This window comes from Girardinichthys multiradiatus, chromosome 5 (genome assembly GCF_021462225.1).
Source record: "Girardinichthys multiradiatus isolate DD_20200921_A chromosome 5, DD_fGirMul_XY1, whole genome shotgun sequence".
Classification (NCBI taxonomy): Eukaryota; Metazoa; Chordata; class Actinopteri; order Cyprinodontiformes; family Goodeidae; genus Girardinichthys; species Girardinichthys multiradiatus.
In genome coordinates this window covers 10821381-10838932 of record NC_061798.1, presented here as the reverse complement: position 1 = coordinate 10838932, position 17552 = coordinate 10821381, and the positions used below count along the sequence as shown (strand labels likewise).

At 40.6% G+C, this 17552-nt stretch overlaps 1 protein-coding gene across 11 annotated transcripts in view; it reads left to right on the top strand.

The window, feature by feature from the left end:
* The window catches only part of LOC124868834 (nuclear factor 1 X-type-like), a 128931-nt gene extending 112060 nt beyond the window's left edge, over positions 1 to 16871 (top strand). For 8 of the 11 annotated variants that reach the window (XM_047366451.1, XM_047366455.1, XM_047366450.1 and 5 more), the window contains 4 exons: positions 3541 to 3707; positions 5812 to 5959; positions 8560 to 8648; positions 12273 to 16871. In XM_047366451.1, the coding sequence (XP_047222407.1) occupies positions 3541 to 3707; positions 5812 to 5959; positions 8560 to 8648; positions 12273 to 12287 (419 nt within the window). In that variant the 3' untranslated portion in view covers positions 12288 to 16871. The remainder of the gene's footprint in view (positions 1 to 3540; positions 3708 to 5811; positions 5960 to 8559; positions 8649 to 12272) is intronic. The other 3 variants (XM_047366458.1, XM_047366456.1, XM_047366457.1) reach the window with 2 other exon arrangements.
* Positions 16872 to 17552: the final 681 nt, after the last annotated feature.

The window sequence follows — 17552 nt, the reverse complement described above, 5'->3', positions numbered from 1 at the left end:
TGCCTCTGTGAATGATTTTCTTCTCATCTTACTGCTCTATGGATTTGTTTTAATGTCTGTCAAGGTCAGCTAATGCATTTAAACAGACAAAGCTTTTCACTCTGAAGTTTGAAGGAATGACTTTGAATGGATGTGAACACTTCACCATATGGAGCTATAAGACACTCAAGTGGAAACAGGAACATTCTTGATTATAAACACGAGACAACAAGGTCTAACTTGTACAGTGCACAGGTTTTTCTCTTTTTTACAATCAGACAGCCGACTCTAGTGTAGTTTTACTTTTTTCAACTGTCCAAGAATTACAACTTGGTAGAATGAAGCAGCAGGGATAGTTACTAATAGAGAATCACCAATCGGATATTTGTGGCTTATTTCTAAGCTTTGACCTCCCAAAACTGATTTTAACCAATACTAATTTATTTTTAAGAACTAATGGGATTTTGAAGTCTCTCTGCCCCGAGAGGTCAATCTTTTTTTGTTGTTGACATTTTAAGCAGTGAAAAATCTGGAAAATCTTGAATGTCTTTACTTCTAGGATTTGTTTTCACTTTTTTACTGCATTTGGGGATTACAGACAACCTGACATTTTAATTTTTAAACTGGGTCTGACAATTCTAGGTGGTATTGGTCCTGAAAAGATAACCTAAGTTAGTATAGATACCAAATAAGCAGTAAAAATAGCCCTTTGCTATACTGCTGAACTGAAAGGCAAATTGAGCTTTGCTTTGATCCTTGTGTGAAACATACAGATAATAAAATCTGTCAACTATAAAAGCATTGTCATTGTAAATGTTTTCCCCAAAAATAACCATAACGTTGAAAAACTGCCAGAAGATTCTAGTCTTTGGAGTCATAAAAAATACACACATTTTAAATGGAGGATTTGTAGGAACCCTGGATTAACACAACTAGCATGTTTAGCATCACCAACTATAAACATCTGTATCCATGTGTATTCTCTAGAAAATGTGACTCTAGGATTTCAAGAAAAATGGCAAAGTAGCAAAATGACCATTGCCAGCCAACTCTAGCTCTCTCTTATTGCAGCCTGAATAAACAGCCACCATATCTGAGTTTCCATTCTACGGCTACTGTGCTTCCACTGACTTTATTTTAATACACCACACTGATCCTGTAGCTAACTTTTTTAAGTCTTGCCTCTACAGCAATGACTTCCATGCCAAAATGTATTATTGGTAATGACATTGTAGCACTTACAATAATTGATTTCACTGAATGGAACCAGATCAGATTTTTAAATATCAAACTGGTGAGTCATCAGTCAAAGCTGATCAAGCTGAAAATCAGCCAATTACAGTCACCAGCCAATTTCCCGGTTTGTCTGCAGTTACAGTATGCAAGCTCCAAGAGCTCCATTGTTCAAGACTGCAGTTGAAGACGTGTTCACAAAAGTTGGCAAAATATTACTTTGGTAGTTAGGGTAAGTTGTCCTGTAAATAGCTTCTCGGTCTGAAAGGATAGCAAACAGTGAATCTCTAATAGAATTCCCTCCAGCATCTCCAGTTTGCCAAACAGTCCCTATAGAATGGTCTCAGTTTTCAAAGAAATAAATGTGTCCTCTTCTCTCAGTAACCCCCCCACATTTGTCTCTCAGAGGGATAGACTGGTCTACAGCCAAGCCAGAGCTGCCATGTAAAGGTCATTTAAACGCATTGGCCACCATGTTAAACCGAATTGGTTTCCTTCTGGAGCTCCCTAAAGAGTATTTTTAAAATGTATTCTTGTCAGGATATGCACAATTAAGCCATGCTGTTTATCTGCACAGAGCAGTCTCAGGTCTCCCTTAAGAATCCAAAACACTAAGTTGAATATTTAGTTGAGACGTGCACAAAGTGTTAAGGGAATATCTCAGCTTCCTTTATTCTTTAGCTAACCTCATACATTCAAACTGTTAGAGAACTGTTTGCCAGGAGCTTTTTATGAAATGGTTAGACTGCAATGACACAGTGTTCACAGATTGTGCCTCAGTGCATTTGCGCACCTACGCTTCGATATAAACTTGCATGTATGTGTGAATTTACACTTTAATGGATGACTTTCTGTGCAAAAATGGCTGCCATCCAAATGGAATGTCCCCCAAGGCCTTGGTTCCACAAACATACTGGAGGATGATGGCAGGGAGGAATGAAGAGAGATGGGTGTAGGCAGAGTAGAAAGGGAAAAGGTTTTACCAGGCTTCATGGCATGCTCTGGAAGTGTTGAAGCGGTTAGTTGTTCCTGTGGATGTCCTGTAAGAGTGGCTGTACTGGGGTTCGGACTGGATAGTTTACACCTGGATTTTGGCTTCAGAATGGCATACAGCTGCCAAATCGACTGATGCCTCATTAAACCAGCTTGGAAAGTCAGCTATCATGACAGAAATTACATACACATACACTAATATACGTAAAAAATTAAATAAACTAAACAACTGGAAACCAGGACAAACACATGATAAGGTACACACATACAAAAGAAAATCAAAACCTAAATGTGTTCCAAGCCACAAGCAGGACGATGGAAATATCAGCAACACAAGCAAGGGTGAACTTTTCTGGAGTAATACACACAAGGGTTCACCAAGCTTCCCCTAACCTACCAGCTTGTGTCTCTAGTTAGCTGAGCCAGTTGCTAAAGCACTGAATCACAGCAGAGGAAACAAAGAGTGAAACCTAGTTTTTGTTTGATTTTGTATGTGTGTGTGTGTGTGTGTGTGTGTGTGTGTGCTTGTGGTTGGTTGGCTGACTGGCTGACTAATGTTTGTGGGATGTGTTTTGTGGTTGGCTGGGGGCAGAGGGAAGATTCTCTCCCAAGCTTCAACCTACTGGGCAGAACCACACAACAAGGATGAGCTCCTGATGGATTGCACATCACTGACAAGCAATAAAGCAAAAGTGGAAAAACCCAGTGTGTGTGAGGCTCCGGTATACCCTGGTGTTTTGTTTGTGTGGGTGATAGAGCGAGAGAAATGAAGATGGAGCACAAGACAGAGGATAATTTAACAGGGTGTACTCACAACCCTGTTTTATGTTGATATCATTGAGTGAAGAAGCATCAGAGAAGAGAATTAGCCATTTAAGGTTCAGTTATTTGTTTATAAATGACCTCAGAGCAAACACAGAAGCTGTATATAGCAATTTAAATGTCCACCACATATTCAACAAGATGTTAAAACATTTATGCATTTCATTTAGGCTGCGAGACAGTGAGAGAGAGCAAGACTTAAAGCATAGAAATGGAGGCTAAGGTCTCTCAGTGCTTAAATAAGATGCTAAAGACAGTTTAAAATGTGAAGATTTACAAAAATAAGAAATGATCCAAAAAGTTATGATCAGTGCATCTCAAGTTAGGACAAATGCAAGTCTTAACTCCTGCCAATACTGCATGCTAATGTAATATAGTACCTAATTTGTTGAGAATCTTGTCTATTGTCTATGTTTTGTTTATAATGATAAAAATTGAACTCAATTTAGTATCCTCTCCTTACTTTTCTCTTTACCCTCATTTCTCTGTATTGCTTTATATGTCCCTTTTCAGGGAGCCCTCGTGCCTCAGCTTCAGCCCTGCACTTCCCTTCCTCCTCTATCATCCAGCAGTCCAGCCCATACTTCACCCATCCTACCATACGATACCATCACCAGGACCCACTTAAGGATTTTGTGCAGTTTGTGTGCACGGATGGCACAGGACAGCCCAGTGCACAGGTAGGTGATTTTTATCATTTTGCGTCTAATCTGCGAAGGAAGGAGGAGCGACTGTGGATTGCTGTGCTGTGTAGCAGCATCGTTTGTGATGGAAACGGACACAAAAGAAAACTGCGTTAATTCAAAAATCACTTTAAATTAAAGGAAAGTTTTAAGCAGGCAGTCGGCTTTGCAGTAACAGAAACATTTAGGGGAGAGATCCAAATGACCTTTGACTCACAGATTCAGCACATTATAAAGTAATGCGTCTTCTGCAATTGGGCTGAAAGAGATCCTGCTTATCAGATGTGCAAAGAGAGGTTTTGGCCAGAACTGGCTGGTCCACTGTGCAGAACCAAGGCTTAAAACGGTTTAAGCATCCATGGAAGTAAGCCAAAGGTGATCTTTAAGTATACAGGTGCAGTCCACACACAAACCTTTTCTGACCACTTGCCATTTATTTACTGTTTTAATGTTTTTGCACTAAAACAATGTTCCCTCAAGATTTTTCACAGTCTGTTTGGTAATGTGTGAGGATTTTGTTGCTTCAGGCCTGGTAGGGGGATCAAGTAATATAAAAGGAACAAAGCAATTCAGCATCACATATCTGAGAGTTGCCCACTGTGGCGATCTATTGAAACACATCATGTAGGGTAAGTGTGCATTTGGAATGAGGAAAAAACTAAATGCCAAAGCTCCCAGTGGCTCAGAGGGTGCTAATTTGGGGTTGCATAAACAAATCTGTTGGGCGTACCTTTGATAACCTAACAACATGCCTACTTTCATTGTTAAGACAGCAGCGATCAGCTGACTTTAACTGGCCCTCGAGGGAAGTTTGTAAATGCTCTGACACACATCCACAAAAGTGCAGAGTAGGACTGTAAACCTTTACTGTAAACTTGACCTTTTGACTTTCACATTGACTTATCAAGCCCTGTTTTCATTATCTTTAGCCATTTATCCTCATTGCTTTACAAACTAAATATGATATATCATTTTATTGATAACATACATCTGCTAAAGGCACTGACACCCATCCAAACAGACATCTGTTGCACACAGTGCTGATTTTCCCTCTTATAATTTTCAGTTCCTACATTTCACTATAACTTTTCCTAACAATCCATCATTGTCCTAAAATTGATCACATCATCTCTCTTTCTTACTTGTGTGTGAGATAATGTTTATCACTTTCATATTTTAGAGATTAAATTGTGTATGGATGTGTGTATGTCTGTCTTTATGTGTGTTTGAATCACTTCCAACAACTAAATGGTATCTTAGTATCTCAGTGCCTTTAAAAAGTATTTATACTCCTTGAACTTTTTCACATTTTGCCCGGTTACAATCACAAACTGTATACATATACACAAAAATTATACATGGTTTTTAATTTTCAATGCAATCCAAAAAGCGTGATGTGTCCCCATAGTAATCCCCCATGTATGTACACCCAAGTCAATATTTCATAGAACAGCTTTTCTGTAATTACAGCTTAGATGTTTCTACCAGCGTGGAAAGAACATTTCTACCCCGTTCTACTTCGCCAAATAGATCAAATTCAGTTAGATTAGATGAAAAGCATCTGTGATCAGCAATTTTCAATCTTGCGGGAAAAAATTCTCAATTGGATTTAGGTCTGAACTTTGACTGGGCCATTCTAACTCATGAATATGCTATTGATCTAAACCATGCCATTGTTTATGCCTCTGAGGCCTTCACAGAACAGCTGTATTTACTACATTAAATTACACAGATTGGCTCTGTTTGCTTATTAGATACGTTCTGAAGGCAATTAGTTGCACAGGATTTTTAGGGATTTTGGAGAAAAAGGAGCTGAATACAAATATACATCGTACTTCTCAAAATTTTTATTTCTTTAAAAAAAAAAACATGTATTTACTTTCCTTTGGTTCCAGACTTAAGGAGTGCTTGGTGTTCTTCTTTCACATAAACGTTTAACAAAATTAATTTAAGTTTGTAGTTTAAACGTAACAAAGTGTGGAAAAAAGTCTAAGGGGACTACTTTTGCAAGGGACTATGTGTGTGAGTGTGTAAGGCTCCCTGTCCACTGTATATTCTTGGGGTGTGCCCTCCTCACCCTATCTGTATGGTCCATCTGCAGCCTAATGGAGGTGGCCAGAGCAAAATGCCGGGCTCCTTCCTGCTGCCCCCGCCACCCCCAGTGGCACGCCCTGTGCCCCTCCCCATGCCCGACTCTAAAACCATCAGCACGCCCACTGACGGTGGACTCAGCTCACCCGCATCTCCGTGTAAGTCACTCCCCATTCCCCTCCACAAATTGATGCCGAGTCTCCCCCAAAGATTCAAGCCTGTCCAAGCTAAAATTGGCAGTAAATTTATTCTGTATTCATCCTGCTAGTAAATAAGGTTTGTTTGACCCGAACAAATAAACCATCATAGAAGTTCCAGTATTATGTGTAGTATCGCTATGATCCGTATCCTCTTGAAGCCTCTACTATGGCTCCTAAAGCAGTGGCTAGTTTTAGCTGAGATTTCCGTCACGTTGCAGTCTGCTCAAACACCCAGCAGCCCCCAGGAAACGTACTGATCTTTTTGACTTCCTTTTCTCAGCTGTACACCATTATAGTGTACAAGCAACAACTAATATTGCCAGGCCAGAAGCCACGCCTTTGCCAAACCAGAGATCCTCTGTCACACGCCTCTGCAGCCCCTTTCAGACATGAGTATGTAACATTAATGCCCTCATCAAGCCGTTTAAAGATACAATTCATTTATTCATGCATTCAGGTCACATTCATGTTATTTTTACCTCAAGGTTTTAATGAGAGATAACCTGAACATTTATGGTAAGAGAAACTCTGAGCACCTACTGTATAGATATATGTAGATATGATACCGACGTCATATTCAATTTAGGGTTTTCATCCAAGTTAATACATGCCGTATTTCCATAACAGTTCCTATTATCATCATGTGCACTGCAGAGACTGAAGCATAGGAGCAATAAACAGTAGCAGCTAAAATAGTACATGTTCAACTTGAAAATCAGTAGCTTCTTATTTCTAAGAGACTGAGTCCTCTAACAGAAATGAAATCCGTCTTTATGAGCCAGTAAAAATCTGTAATCTTTGGCTCCACGAGGGACAATGTTTTAATCATCACTTGTCTGCCCCATCTTTAGCATCCAAAATGCTAAATTAGACAGCCTGATGAGGAGCGTTTCAAAAATGGTTGCATAGGGAGCACAGATGTTGTCCAGTTTAATGAAAGCAGTTCATGTCTGAAAGAGGCTCATTCTCTCAAGCTTTGAAATTCAGTCGTCTTTTCTCTTTCCATGTCTTTGCAAACCATTTCTGCTTCCTTCCTCCACCTTCTCTCTCCCTCTTTTTTCTCCCTGGTGTTAAATTCCCTTTTTGCTCCACAAGAGGCAGTGTAGTTTCTCTCCCTTTCTTTTGGATGTGTTTAGTAGTTTGCAAAAGCAGAGCAGAGCCTATTTCCTATCTTGCTCCAAGCCTTTGATCAAAGCAGCCTTTGCATGTCCCTCTGACAGCTGCAATACAATCTATCCTCATCTCATTCCTTTTTTGCTTTCTCCTTTTCTTTTTTGTGTATATATGCTCATATTTTCCTTTCTTTGTTTCATTTTCCTTTATTTTTCTCTTTTTCCTTTTTAAGGGAACAAAATTAGGGCAGTTGGCGTCGACTCCAAAAAGACTCCATGCCCCACTTCATAAAAGCAATCCCCTCGCCATTTTCACACAAACCTCATAACAAATAATGATTGGAAACAGACTAAACATGAAAATTACATCATTACAAGAACAAGGTATTTCTCTAAACATGAATAGGAAAATCTAATCAAGCCCGTTTAATTAGTGCATTGCTGGGGGAATGCGTAAGAGGAGTGTGATTGGAGAGCGGTGAGGCTCTGGTTCGTTCCATCCAAACAGGTGCGGCGCGAGAGTCGGGTCACGGGAGAGGCACACCAGGAGGGGGCGCTGGACAGAGCAAATGGGGGCTCCTTTTCCTTCTCTTTCTTCTCTTCCTTTCATTTCAGCTTCTTCCTACACTCTCAGATCAACATGTCAGACCTATTTATTTATATCGACATCTATATAAATAAATACGGGGACGTTCCGTCATTTTCTTTCTCATACTGATGACTGTTATCACTGTAAGTTTTTTCTTTCCCTTTAAGTTTTGTCTGTATCTCTAAATAACAGTCATAAAACACATGTAAGCATACATACAGATGCATATGGTACACTCACACATGCATCAGTCTCCAGTCCTGTCACTGTCACCCCTACGCATCCCCATCCCCTCTACTCGTTCAGATCAAGCACAGCAAAGGTTCCACTCAGCCGCTATGTTGGAGTCCTGTTAGCACAACTGCCCTAAATTTGGTCCTGTGGCATGACTGAGCGGTAAAAAAGAACCCCAACCCCCTCCGCCTCTTAACGTTTTAAAAGTGAATTAGTTATAAATAGCAGTGAGTAGTGTTCCTCCATGTGAAGTCCACAGTATTTTCTGCATGGTTTTTTGAAATCCCAGTGGCTTCTAACTGAGGCCAGGGGGCTGCTGAGGAGTGTCTGTTTGCAGACTGTTTGCCCCTCCTTCAAAACAATGACATGGTAGGTTAAAATATATTAAAACAAACCTGCCAACATTGTGGACAAATTACTATTAACCAATGAGGAATCAGTATTCTTCCCTCTTAATGTCTTTTCCAAATAGCTCATTTGACAGAACTATACAGTCAGCCTTCGCAGGTTAATTGTTAGAAATCATAAAGAAAATGATGATGAGAGCATCAAACTCTATCACAGGCTGAGTGTGTATGCGTGTGTGTAAAAGCATGTACACACTTGTATCTCTCTGTTTGTAGCATACTCCACGCCAGGCTCCACAGCTCCCAACCGGTTTGTCGGCATCGGAACACGGGACAACTTTCTGAATATCCCCCAGCAGACTCAGGTACCCTACCAGCCTCCCTCATTTACTAAACATCCACATACCCACCGCCTCCTCCTCCTTCTCTGTTTGTGTCTTTTTTTCATGAACCACTAAAAGCCCGAGCCTGCACATTGCTGTTTACAGATGCACCTTTTCAAGCGTCAGGGTTTGAATAAAGAAGCATGTTCTGTAGAATGAAGGCCATGATATAAAGGCAATAGTTAGACGGTTGATATGTTTTATCAACCTGCTAAAATTAATAATCAGTTATGATCATACTTCTCAGGTTTGCTAAAAGCTACATTTATTTGGTACTTGGAGGGTCAACCTTTTAGCTTTTTCATTCTTGTTATGCTGTTTTCATCATCTGTGTAAGATTTTCTGCTCTGTTTCTGCTGGAAAAGTATTTTGCTTCTCTCCAAGCTTTCTCTGCTACATTGAGTGTTGCCCGTGTATCAAGGCCTTCAGTTTCAGTATTGGTTTACAGTGCCTGTACCACAGTAGATTCCCCACAGTGAAAGTAAGCAGTGCCAGTTCGTTTCAGCTCCAGCAGTGTTGATTTATCTCTACAAGGTCCCACAGTGTGTGTTAGTGCAGCGTGTGAGGCCAGCAGTGCACTACATTGTGGTTTCAGCTTTGGCTGCGCGCTGCCACTGGGCTGCAGTGTCTTGGGCCTCCTCCATCACCAACACAACTTTTCTCATTAGGGGCTAACCGCACCTGCCTGCAGCCAACTCGGCTGCACTGCCCTCCCTACACACACATGGAAACGTTCTGCATCCCCTCGCCCCTACCCCCTCCACTCCAGTGCAATGTTCTGTCCACGTTCCCTATGAGCTCCTGCTGCTTCCCAAGCCCCCCACCTGCACCACTCTCCCACAGATGCAGCTTTGGCACTTAGGGGACATCCAAACACGATCCAAATGTGCAATAACGTGTACGCACATACATTTTAACACTGGGCCAAAAATCTTGCCCCACATTCTCTGTCCTACATGAAAGGACTAAAATGACAGTTTAATTCTCCTTTGAATGCCAGTTATCTCTTGTTGTTGTCAATAAACATTGTTATTCATTTGCACTTAAGCCGTTACTTGCAGATTTCTGCTAGGCACAGTAAAAATGTAGGAACTGATATCATCAGGCCTTAGTTAGCTGAGCCTAGTAGGTCAGCTCCAGCCTCAGCTTGTGTGAGTAGCAGAGGTTTCTGCCTGTCCTGCTGTTCTCCGGCATATGGCGAGCTTCAGACGATGGCCCTGCCAGCCCGCCTTGAGGTCTGCAAGCCAACTAGCCAAGACAGAGGGAGAGAGCCTTCCCACTGTTGTCAGAGTAATGAGCAGACAAAAGCTGGTCTGAGGAGCTCTCTGGTGGTCAGGCGTCAGCTATGCAGGAATGGAAGATATGGAAGCATGAATGAAAAACAGGAAAGAACGGGACAGTAGAAACGAGGAGTTAGTTGAAGCTCGCTGCACTTCACAGTCACGTCTCGGCTGTCTGGTTGCCAGCAGCAACCAGACATGATGTCATAGGCAGTTGAACTTGGACTTGAAGGGAGGTGGGTGGTGGGCTGCAGGGGGGGTCTCTTTCCAGTGCCAAGGATTACACTGGGAGAGTTGGAATAGGAGAGAGAGGAAAGGAAAAAGCATGTTGGAGCCAGCAGAAGGAGGTGTTATCTACAGACACCAGGATCAGACAGATGAGTTGTAGATGTAGAAGTTTGAGAGCACTAATACTTTCTTAATGTTTGCTAATGTATGTGGGGGGACAGCAGAGAGTTTCCTGTTAAAGTGTGGTGAGTAGCTGCTCTCTTTAAACTGAAGTCCATGGAATGTCAGAAGATGCCAGAACAGCCCGGTCGGTGCCAAAGCTTCTACTCTGCCATCTTATCAGACTAAGAAACCCGATCTCTGGAGTAACTGCTCACAGAAGCTTTACATTGTAGCCTGAGAGCACTCTGGCCCAGAGTACACACATAGTAGTAGGATAACCTTACATCTAAACTGGTAGCAAATGATGACGAGTATCTATGGTCGTTCGCTGGCAAAGTGGAAAACTAAATAGAGGGACACAAGTACTGCTAACTCGACACAACAAGACAGTTTTTATTTAAACAGTAAGGCAGGTGACATCATTTTCAACAGGAGACTTTGACGTTGAAGACATAACTTTGTATTATATGGGACAGCTGAGCTGGACAAATGTAGTAAAAGGAGTAGAGGGTCGCCCTCTAGTGGCTGATGGGGTAATTCAGAGATATGGTTCCCAATTTGTTTTGTTCATTTCACTAAGGGCAGTGGTGGTCAATCCTGGTCCTTAGGGACCACACTCTTGGAAATGTTAGGTGCTTCTGTGCCACCACACACCTGACCTAAATGAATGGGTGATGAGTGGGTGATTCACAGGCTTCTGCAGAACTTAATGGCATGCTGAGGAGTAATGCTACCATTTGAATCAGGTTTGCTGGAGCAAAGAAGCATCTAAAACACAAAGGACCGTGGGCCCTCAGGACCTGGGTTGAGAAACACTTACTTCAGGTTTTTCCCAACCAAACCTTAAAATATATTCTCCAGTAAATGTTTGATCCTCCCCATTATATTCTGATTTCTGTAGACGATCACATTGGAAGGTGGTGCTTTAACTGCACAAAATCATGTTATTTGCTTTAAAATTTCAACAAACAGATGTCCTAATGTAACAAATGTGAGTAGTTTTTACCAACGTGCTGTTTTAGTCAGTACACTGGCTAACTGTGTGACAGGTGATGTCAAACAAACAGCTAAAAACAGAGAAGGGGAGCTCGTGTTATTCCAGCTCCGAGCTGATCTTTTGGCAATGTCTAATTTTAGTAGTTTTACCTAAATTTAGGGAGATTGAAAGCAAAAGTAGCTCAGAAGTTTTAAACATAATGCACAGAACTTTTTGGAATGCTGTCGGTCCACATTAGCCAGTTGGTCAGATGATATACGAAGTTGTTTGGTGTCAGAGTTGGTGTATGTAGTGGTGGAAACAGAAATAATTGATGCTGGAAAACTAATAAATAATTTTCTGTTTACGGTTAATAAAAACACAACATTTAGGATTAGAATATTACTAATAAAAAACACATTTTAATACACAAATGTGGACTTAATAAAAAGTATGTTAAATACCTGCTTAAAGGATATTTAAAAAAAGGTTATTTTATTGTGACCAATAAGCCTAATTAGAAACATCTAATTTAATTACAGTATGACTGTTTATGTTGCAACAAAAATTCTGAATATGTATCCATCCTTTCACACTACATTTTACATAATTAAAAATGGAACTATGTGGTAAAAAAGATCAAAAATATATATAAACTGGAAAAAAAACTTGTTTTGTTGATTTTTGTTGTGCTCCTTTGTTCATAAATAATTAGAAATGAGTCCTGTAACAGTGATTTCCACTGAGGTTTTATGAATTTTACATTTTTTCACTTTACTTTTGACTTTTAGCATGATTAAACTCATGTATGTATGTGAAATGTTCTCTGTTCAAATTTAATAACTTTTCCCACTCTGTCATGCTTTTCTCTGCATGCTGCTTGTAATTACTGAATTGGATTCGAAAAATGAATGCACAGAAAAAGAGTATGCAAACCATGTTCTTTTTTTTTCTTCACAGTCCTGGTTCCTCTGACAAGGCCTCTCTAAATCAACAGCTAAATGTGTGTCATGAAAATTGGAAATCTGAAAAAACAAAACAACAAAAAAAGCAAACCCCTTCTGATAAAGAACAAACTGCTGACACTAAAAAGGTCTCACTGGCCAAACACTATTGAAAGTACTACTACAGAAAACATGGAAAAACCCCACAAAGCCCCAAGAGGACGCCCACTCCAACACGATTCGAATAGGACTGTTTGTCCCCTTTTCACGGAGGACGCTCCAATGAGACTGTGTGGACAGACTCGGAATACAGGGAAGAGGAAGAGGAGGAGCTGTCTCACAAACACTTTGAAACGCCAGAAAGGAAACGCGATGTAAAAACCTGACAAATGACCAATTTAACATTTGTTTATCTTTCTTTTATATACATATATTATATATTTCTTTTACATTTTGTTGTCTCCACAATGAAACTCCATGCATTGGCTAGGAGATCCAAAAAAAAATGAACAAGTAACGGCAAATGGTGGAGTGGGATGTGCAAGTTGAAAATATTACTACCTGCATTGCATATGTGCATATCCATGAGTTTCCTGCACATCTCTCCTTCAGCACCACAGTCCCACCTTACACCCACTGCCCTACATTGTCCCATCACAGCTGGGGCTCAAGAGTTAAGTTAACCACAGCCTCATACCCTCTGCGTCAGCACACCCTGCTGCTCGACTCACTCAGACCTGAGCCCCCTTTCATTTCCGATTGGCCAATCATGGTGACACCATCTGATGGTGTGACATATATGCACTAAGTGGCTGGTCTTTGTTTACCTGTCGAAGAATCAGGGCATCCTGCTCGTGGGAGAAGTGAAATCCATGAGGCGAGTGCAAGAAAGTGAACACACGACAGACAGTCATAACACTAACTCTACATGTGCTCTTTCGTCCCCTCACCTATGCACTATTAGTTTTTAATAAGGGATGAATAATGTTGCACATCAGTGGTCAGATGAGTGAGTGGAGAAGTGAGAAGAGGTTGGCTGTCACTGTAGAGATGAAGCTGTGTTTAATGTCTCGGCCCTAAAGATGACAAGCATTCCCGACCACAAGCACACACACAACCACCTTATTATCCATCAACAGCAGTGCACATACAGCATCAGCTTCAGTTTATTAGCTTTAATTTTGTTTTTCTTGCAATTTCTTTCAGATTTGGTTTTGGGTTTCCACCTGGATTGTTTTGCACCTTCTCTTGCATGTCATAGGACCATTCGTTTCTGTAGTTTGCAGTTATTCATTCAGTAGCACATTCAGACTTTAGCAGCAGTTTCTCAAACTTCTCACAAACGGACAGCACCGTGACCTCAGCTCATCACATGCATCCCTTGCATTGCTTCACGCTGTATCCCAGTCACATGAACATCCATCAGACACACACAGAAAATGCACACTAAAACCACCGGCAACCTGAAGAAAAAGGGAAGCCTTTTAAATTTGGTTCTCCAAATCGCCTTTGTTAATGGTTTTTCATTCATTTAAGAGTTGTCTTTTTAATTTGAACTGTTTTTATGTAAATGTTCACACTAGAATCGCTGTTATCATGACACAATCCAACAAAAAAAAAAAGCTGACCTCACAAAATAACTGGACTGCCGGGCTCTTAGTTCTGTTTTGCAGGGATAGTAAACTGGGCTGAGAGGTCTCTCTGAGCCTCTGTACAAACATAAGCTCTGTGTACAGCAAGCTTACGACTATATATGGAAGTGCCTCTGTATTCCCTTCATGCAATTAGTAGTTACTTCAGGTTCTCTTCCCGTGTATAAGCTAAAGCTACAGGGAATGTTGTTGGTGCATGTGGAAATCATTGGCCCAGGATGGATGTTCATAGAGGACTGCAACCATTTTTTTTTATTTCTTATAAAGACAGAGAGATAATATACATATATATTTATGATGTAAGTTCCTTTTCCACTTTTACTCCTCAAGCTTGTTGGCAGTCTAGTTATTTTCTGAACTCTCAACGGCCCCACACACACAGTCTGTTCCAGTAATATTGCCTTACTGTTACGAATCAAAACGACACACACATCGCCATCTGCATTATAATACCTAGATGACCATGTTGGGAAAAAAAAAAAAAATCGACCGTAGGTTTGAAGAAAAGTGTTTGTTTTTGATGGAAAGTATTATTATTGAAAAATATGTGTCGATTGAGCCACGTGCAATGCATTGGGTAGATCATTGTGTTTGTCTGTTAGAGATTTTTAAGAAAGCTACGAGAAAAGAGAAAAAAAATTGTATTTGTTTGAAGTCCCTAAGCTCCGGGACTCTAAACTAGAGGGCCATGAAAAATCCTAGTCTTTGTAAGTTGGGGGTATTTGTTTTTCTTTCTTTTGTCTCTCTTTTTTTAATGTTTAATGTGTAATCATTTGTTTATAAAAATGTGGGAGGGCTGAAGGAAAACAAAATAATCTACACTTCAAAACAGAATCTATCAAATGAAAACTGGTGCTTTTAACACTATAAATTCAGATTCCTTTTGAGAACTATTATAAATGAACAAAAATAACAGACCGTTTCAGAAACAGCATTATTCCGCTCTCTTTGTATTCTTCTCTTTGTATCTAGTATGGGGAGAGGTTCCTGTTCCTTAAGGTTGTGACACAAAAGGCATTTTGGTTCAACCTTTCGAAAGAAACAAATCCTAATCAGAAAACGTAGCCATGCACTGCCTGAAAGTCACCAGCAAAAGTGAATCAACCCCCCTCCGGTTTTGTTCTTTTTTTCCCCCTCAAATATTGGCATAAACACAACTAAAACTGATTCTCTTCCTCCTGATATTGGGGTTCTGGCGCTGACGTGGTTACCGAACTTCTGTACAGATAACAGAAAGAGAAAAGGGGCAAAATAGCATCTAATCAGGCAGAAATATGAGGTTTGAGCCATTTATAAAGCAGTCAGCAAGGTGAGCCTCTCCCCCTTCCCTTTCCACTCCCTCCTTTGTAAATGATGACTCTTATAGTGCTTGTGCTGTAGTGTATAGTTTCCCAGCTGTAAAGGTTGTCCCTTGAAAGTGCCTTTTGTTCACAGACTCCATTTTGTAATTCAAAATGCCCCTTTTTTGGGTTTTTTTTTTGGGGTGGGGGGTGGAGGGGTGGCTTTAGGTTGTAGGTTCCCCCTGAGTGTCACCAGGTTGCTGCCCAATCAGCGCTCAGGGAAAACTTCTCCCTCTGGCTGTAAATGACCCCCCACCCCACTCCTCCAACGTTCCTCCCCTCTATCCTTACTTCATTTTCAAAGCTGTGTATCTATATGTTTATAATATATATATAGATATGCGCCTTTGTAAAGTACAAAAGAAAAACTGGTGTGAATTAGTTCTTTACTTTTTATTGATAACAAAAAAATTTAAATAAGCAAAAAAAAAAAAAATTGTTCTTGTTCAACTCTTGCTTTTGATTTTTTTTCCTCTGTCTCCACTGTCTGTTTTCTCTTAGACACTGGAGTAGTCTGTAACTGTGTCCGTCTCTCTCGCGCGCGCTCTCCCGCCCTCTCCGCTGTGGTGAGGGAAAAATAGAAGAAAAAAAAAAAGAAAAAAATATTTGCAGAGGAACTTTTTTGTCTGAGCAGAATGCAGTTAGCTCACATGTTATTCTTGTCTGTATGCTTCACATTGTATTACCATACCCATCTTCTTCAGCTTCTCCATTCAGCAGCTAATGTAAGTGAACAAATTACGCTGACGGGCTTTTGGGGGTGTCCTTGGGTGGGCTCAGCAGGGACGCCAGGGTTTAATGGGTGTGTGTGTGGGAGAGAGGTTTACAGAGACGACTGATGGGGTCCAGAGGGCTGAACGAATTGCTTTGGGAGGTTGATAAGGGGCTGCTCAGGCTAGGATAAGAATTTGATCTATTGTTTTACCTATTTATATTTTGGCTTTGTTTTTTCCCCCTCTTTTGTTCCCTTTTAATTAGGATTTGTTTTTCATATTTGCTATCAGGGTATGCTGTCAATTAGGCTCCCTATGAGGAGGCTTCGGACTGTAAAATTAAAGCTACAAGCACCTTATAACCGGAAATGTCCCACATGAGGCTGAAAGGGGTGGGTTTTTTTCTGCATTGAAACCTCATATCAATTCTAACCAAACTTTTCAAAGTAAAGTATTGTTTACGGCGGGTTTTAAACTCTGCAAACCTCAGCAATATTAGCCACCTACCACACAATAACCAGATCACTAAAATGCCACCAAAAACCTGACCTCTCAGCTTTTAGAGGATTCAGGAAAGTCCCTCCACATTTCCCCTCTGAGCACCTCATGCCGGACTGCTCCGTGTCTTTGTTTTGTTGTTTATTTTGGTCTTCTGATCTTCTTAAATGTGTGTGGTTACTGGCGAAACAGGCAGTCCTCCCCAGCCCTCAGTGCCCCCCTGACCCCTTGATTCCCAGCTCTTCTACACCCCTGTCAGTATCCTCAGTGCAGCCCCACTTTTCTTTGTAAGAACACCCCCAGAGCTCTAGGTGAAATGCATGTGTTAATTACAGTTTCTTTTCCATAAGATGAAAAACACAGTTTGAGAAGAGCAGCACCTGATTGAATAAAAAGGATGTTCTTGACTGTACCCCCCTGCTGTGTCATGTCTTTCTTACTCATGGAGTGCAAATACATATAAAAGGATAATTTCTGGGTTTTTTCTTTCAAATTATCAATTACAATTTTTTTTCTTTTATTTCCTTTGAACTACAAGAATGAGAAATAGAAGGGTTGAACTTTAAGTGGACCTTTGCAACTCTGTGAATCTCTTCTTTTTTCAATGATTCTGATGTAGAATTTCTGCCACATTTAGGATCACTGTCTTGTTGCACCATCATCATCCCTCCACCGCTGTGCTTGTACATTAGTTATAGGTGTTATTGTGGATATTCTGCATTAGGATTTCTTTTAACATTTAGCTGTGACTCGAGTAAACATCTCTGCTTTGGTGTCATCTGTCCAAAGGACATTGTTTCAATAGTCTTGTGATTCATTCATTTGCAACATGCAAAACGAAGTCATGCTCACACTCTTCTCTTTTCACAGAAATCAGGCTTTCTAATTTAAACCTTTAAAGCCATGCTTGTTCAGTCTTTCTTCTGACTGACTTTAATATGCTTACTGAAATGTCCAAGATGCAGTTTTTTTTTTTTTTTTTTACAAATTCCCCAAGGACTGCACCATTGGACCTTTGCTGGGATGACCTCCCCTAGAATTATTGGCATCTGTATTAAATGTTTACAACTAATGATTTTTTATAGGCATCAGT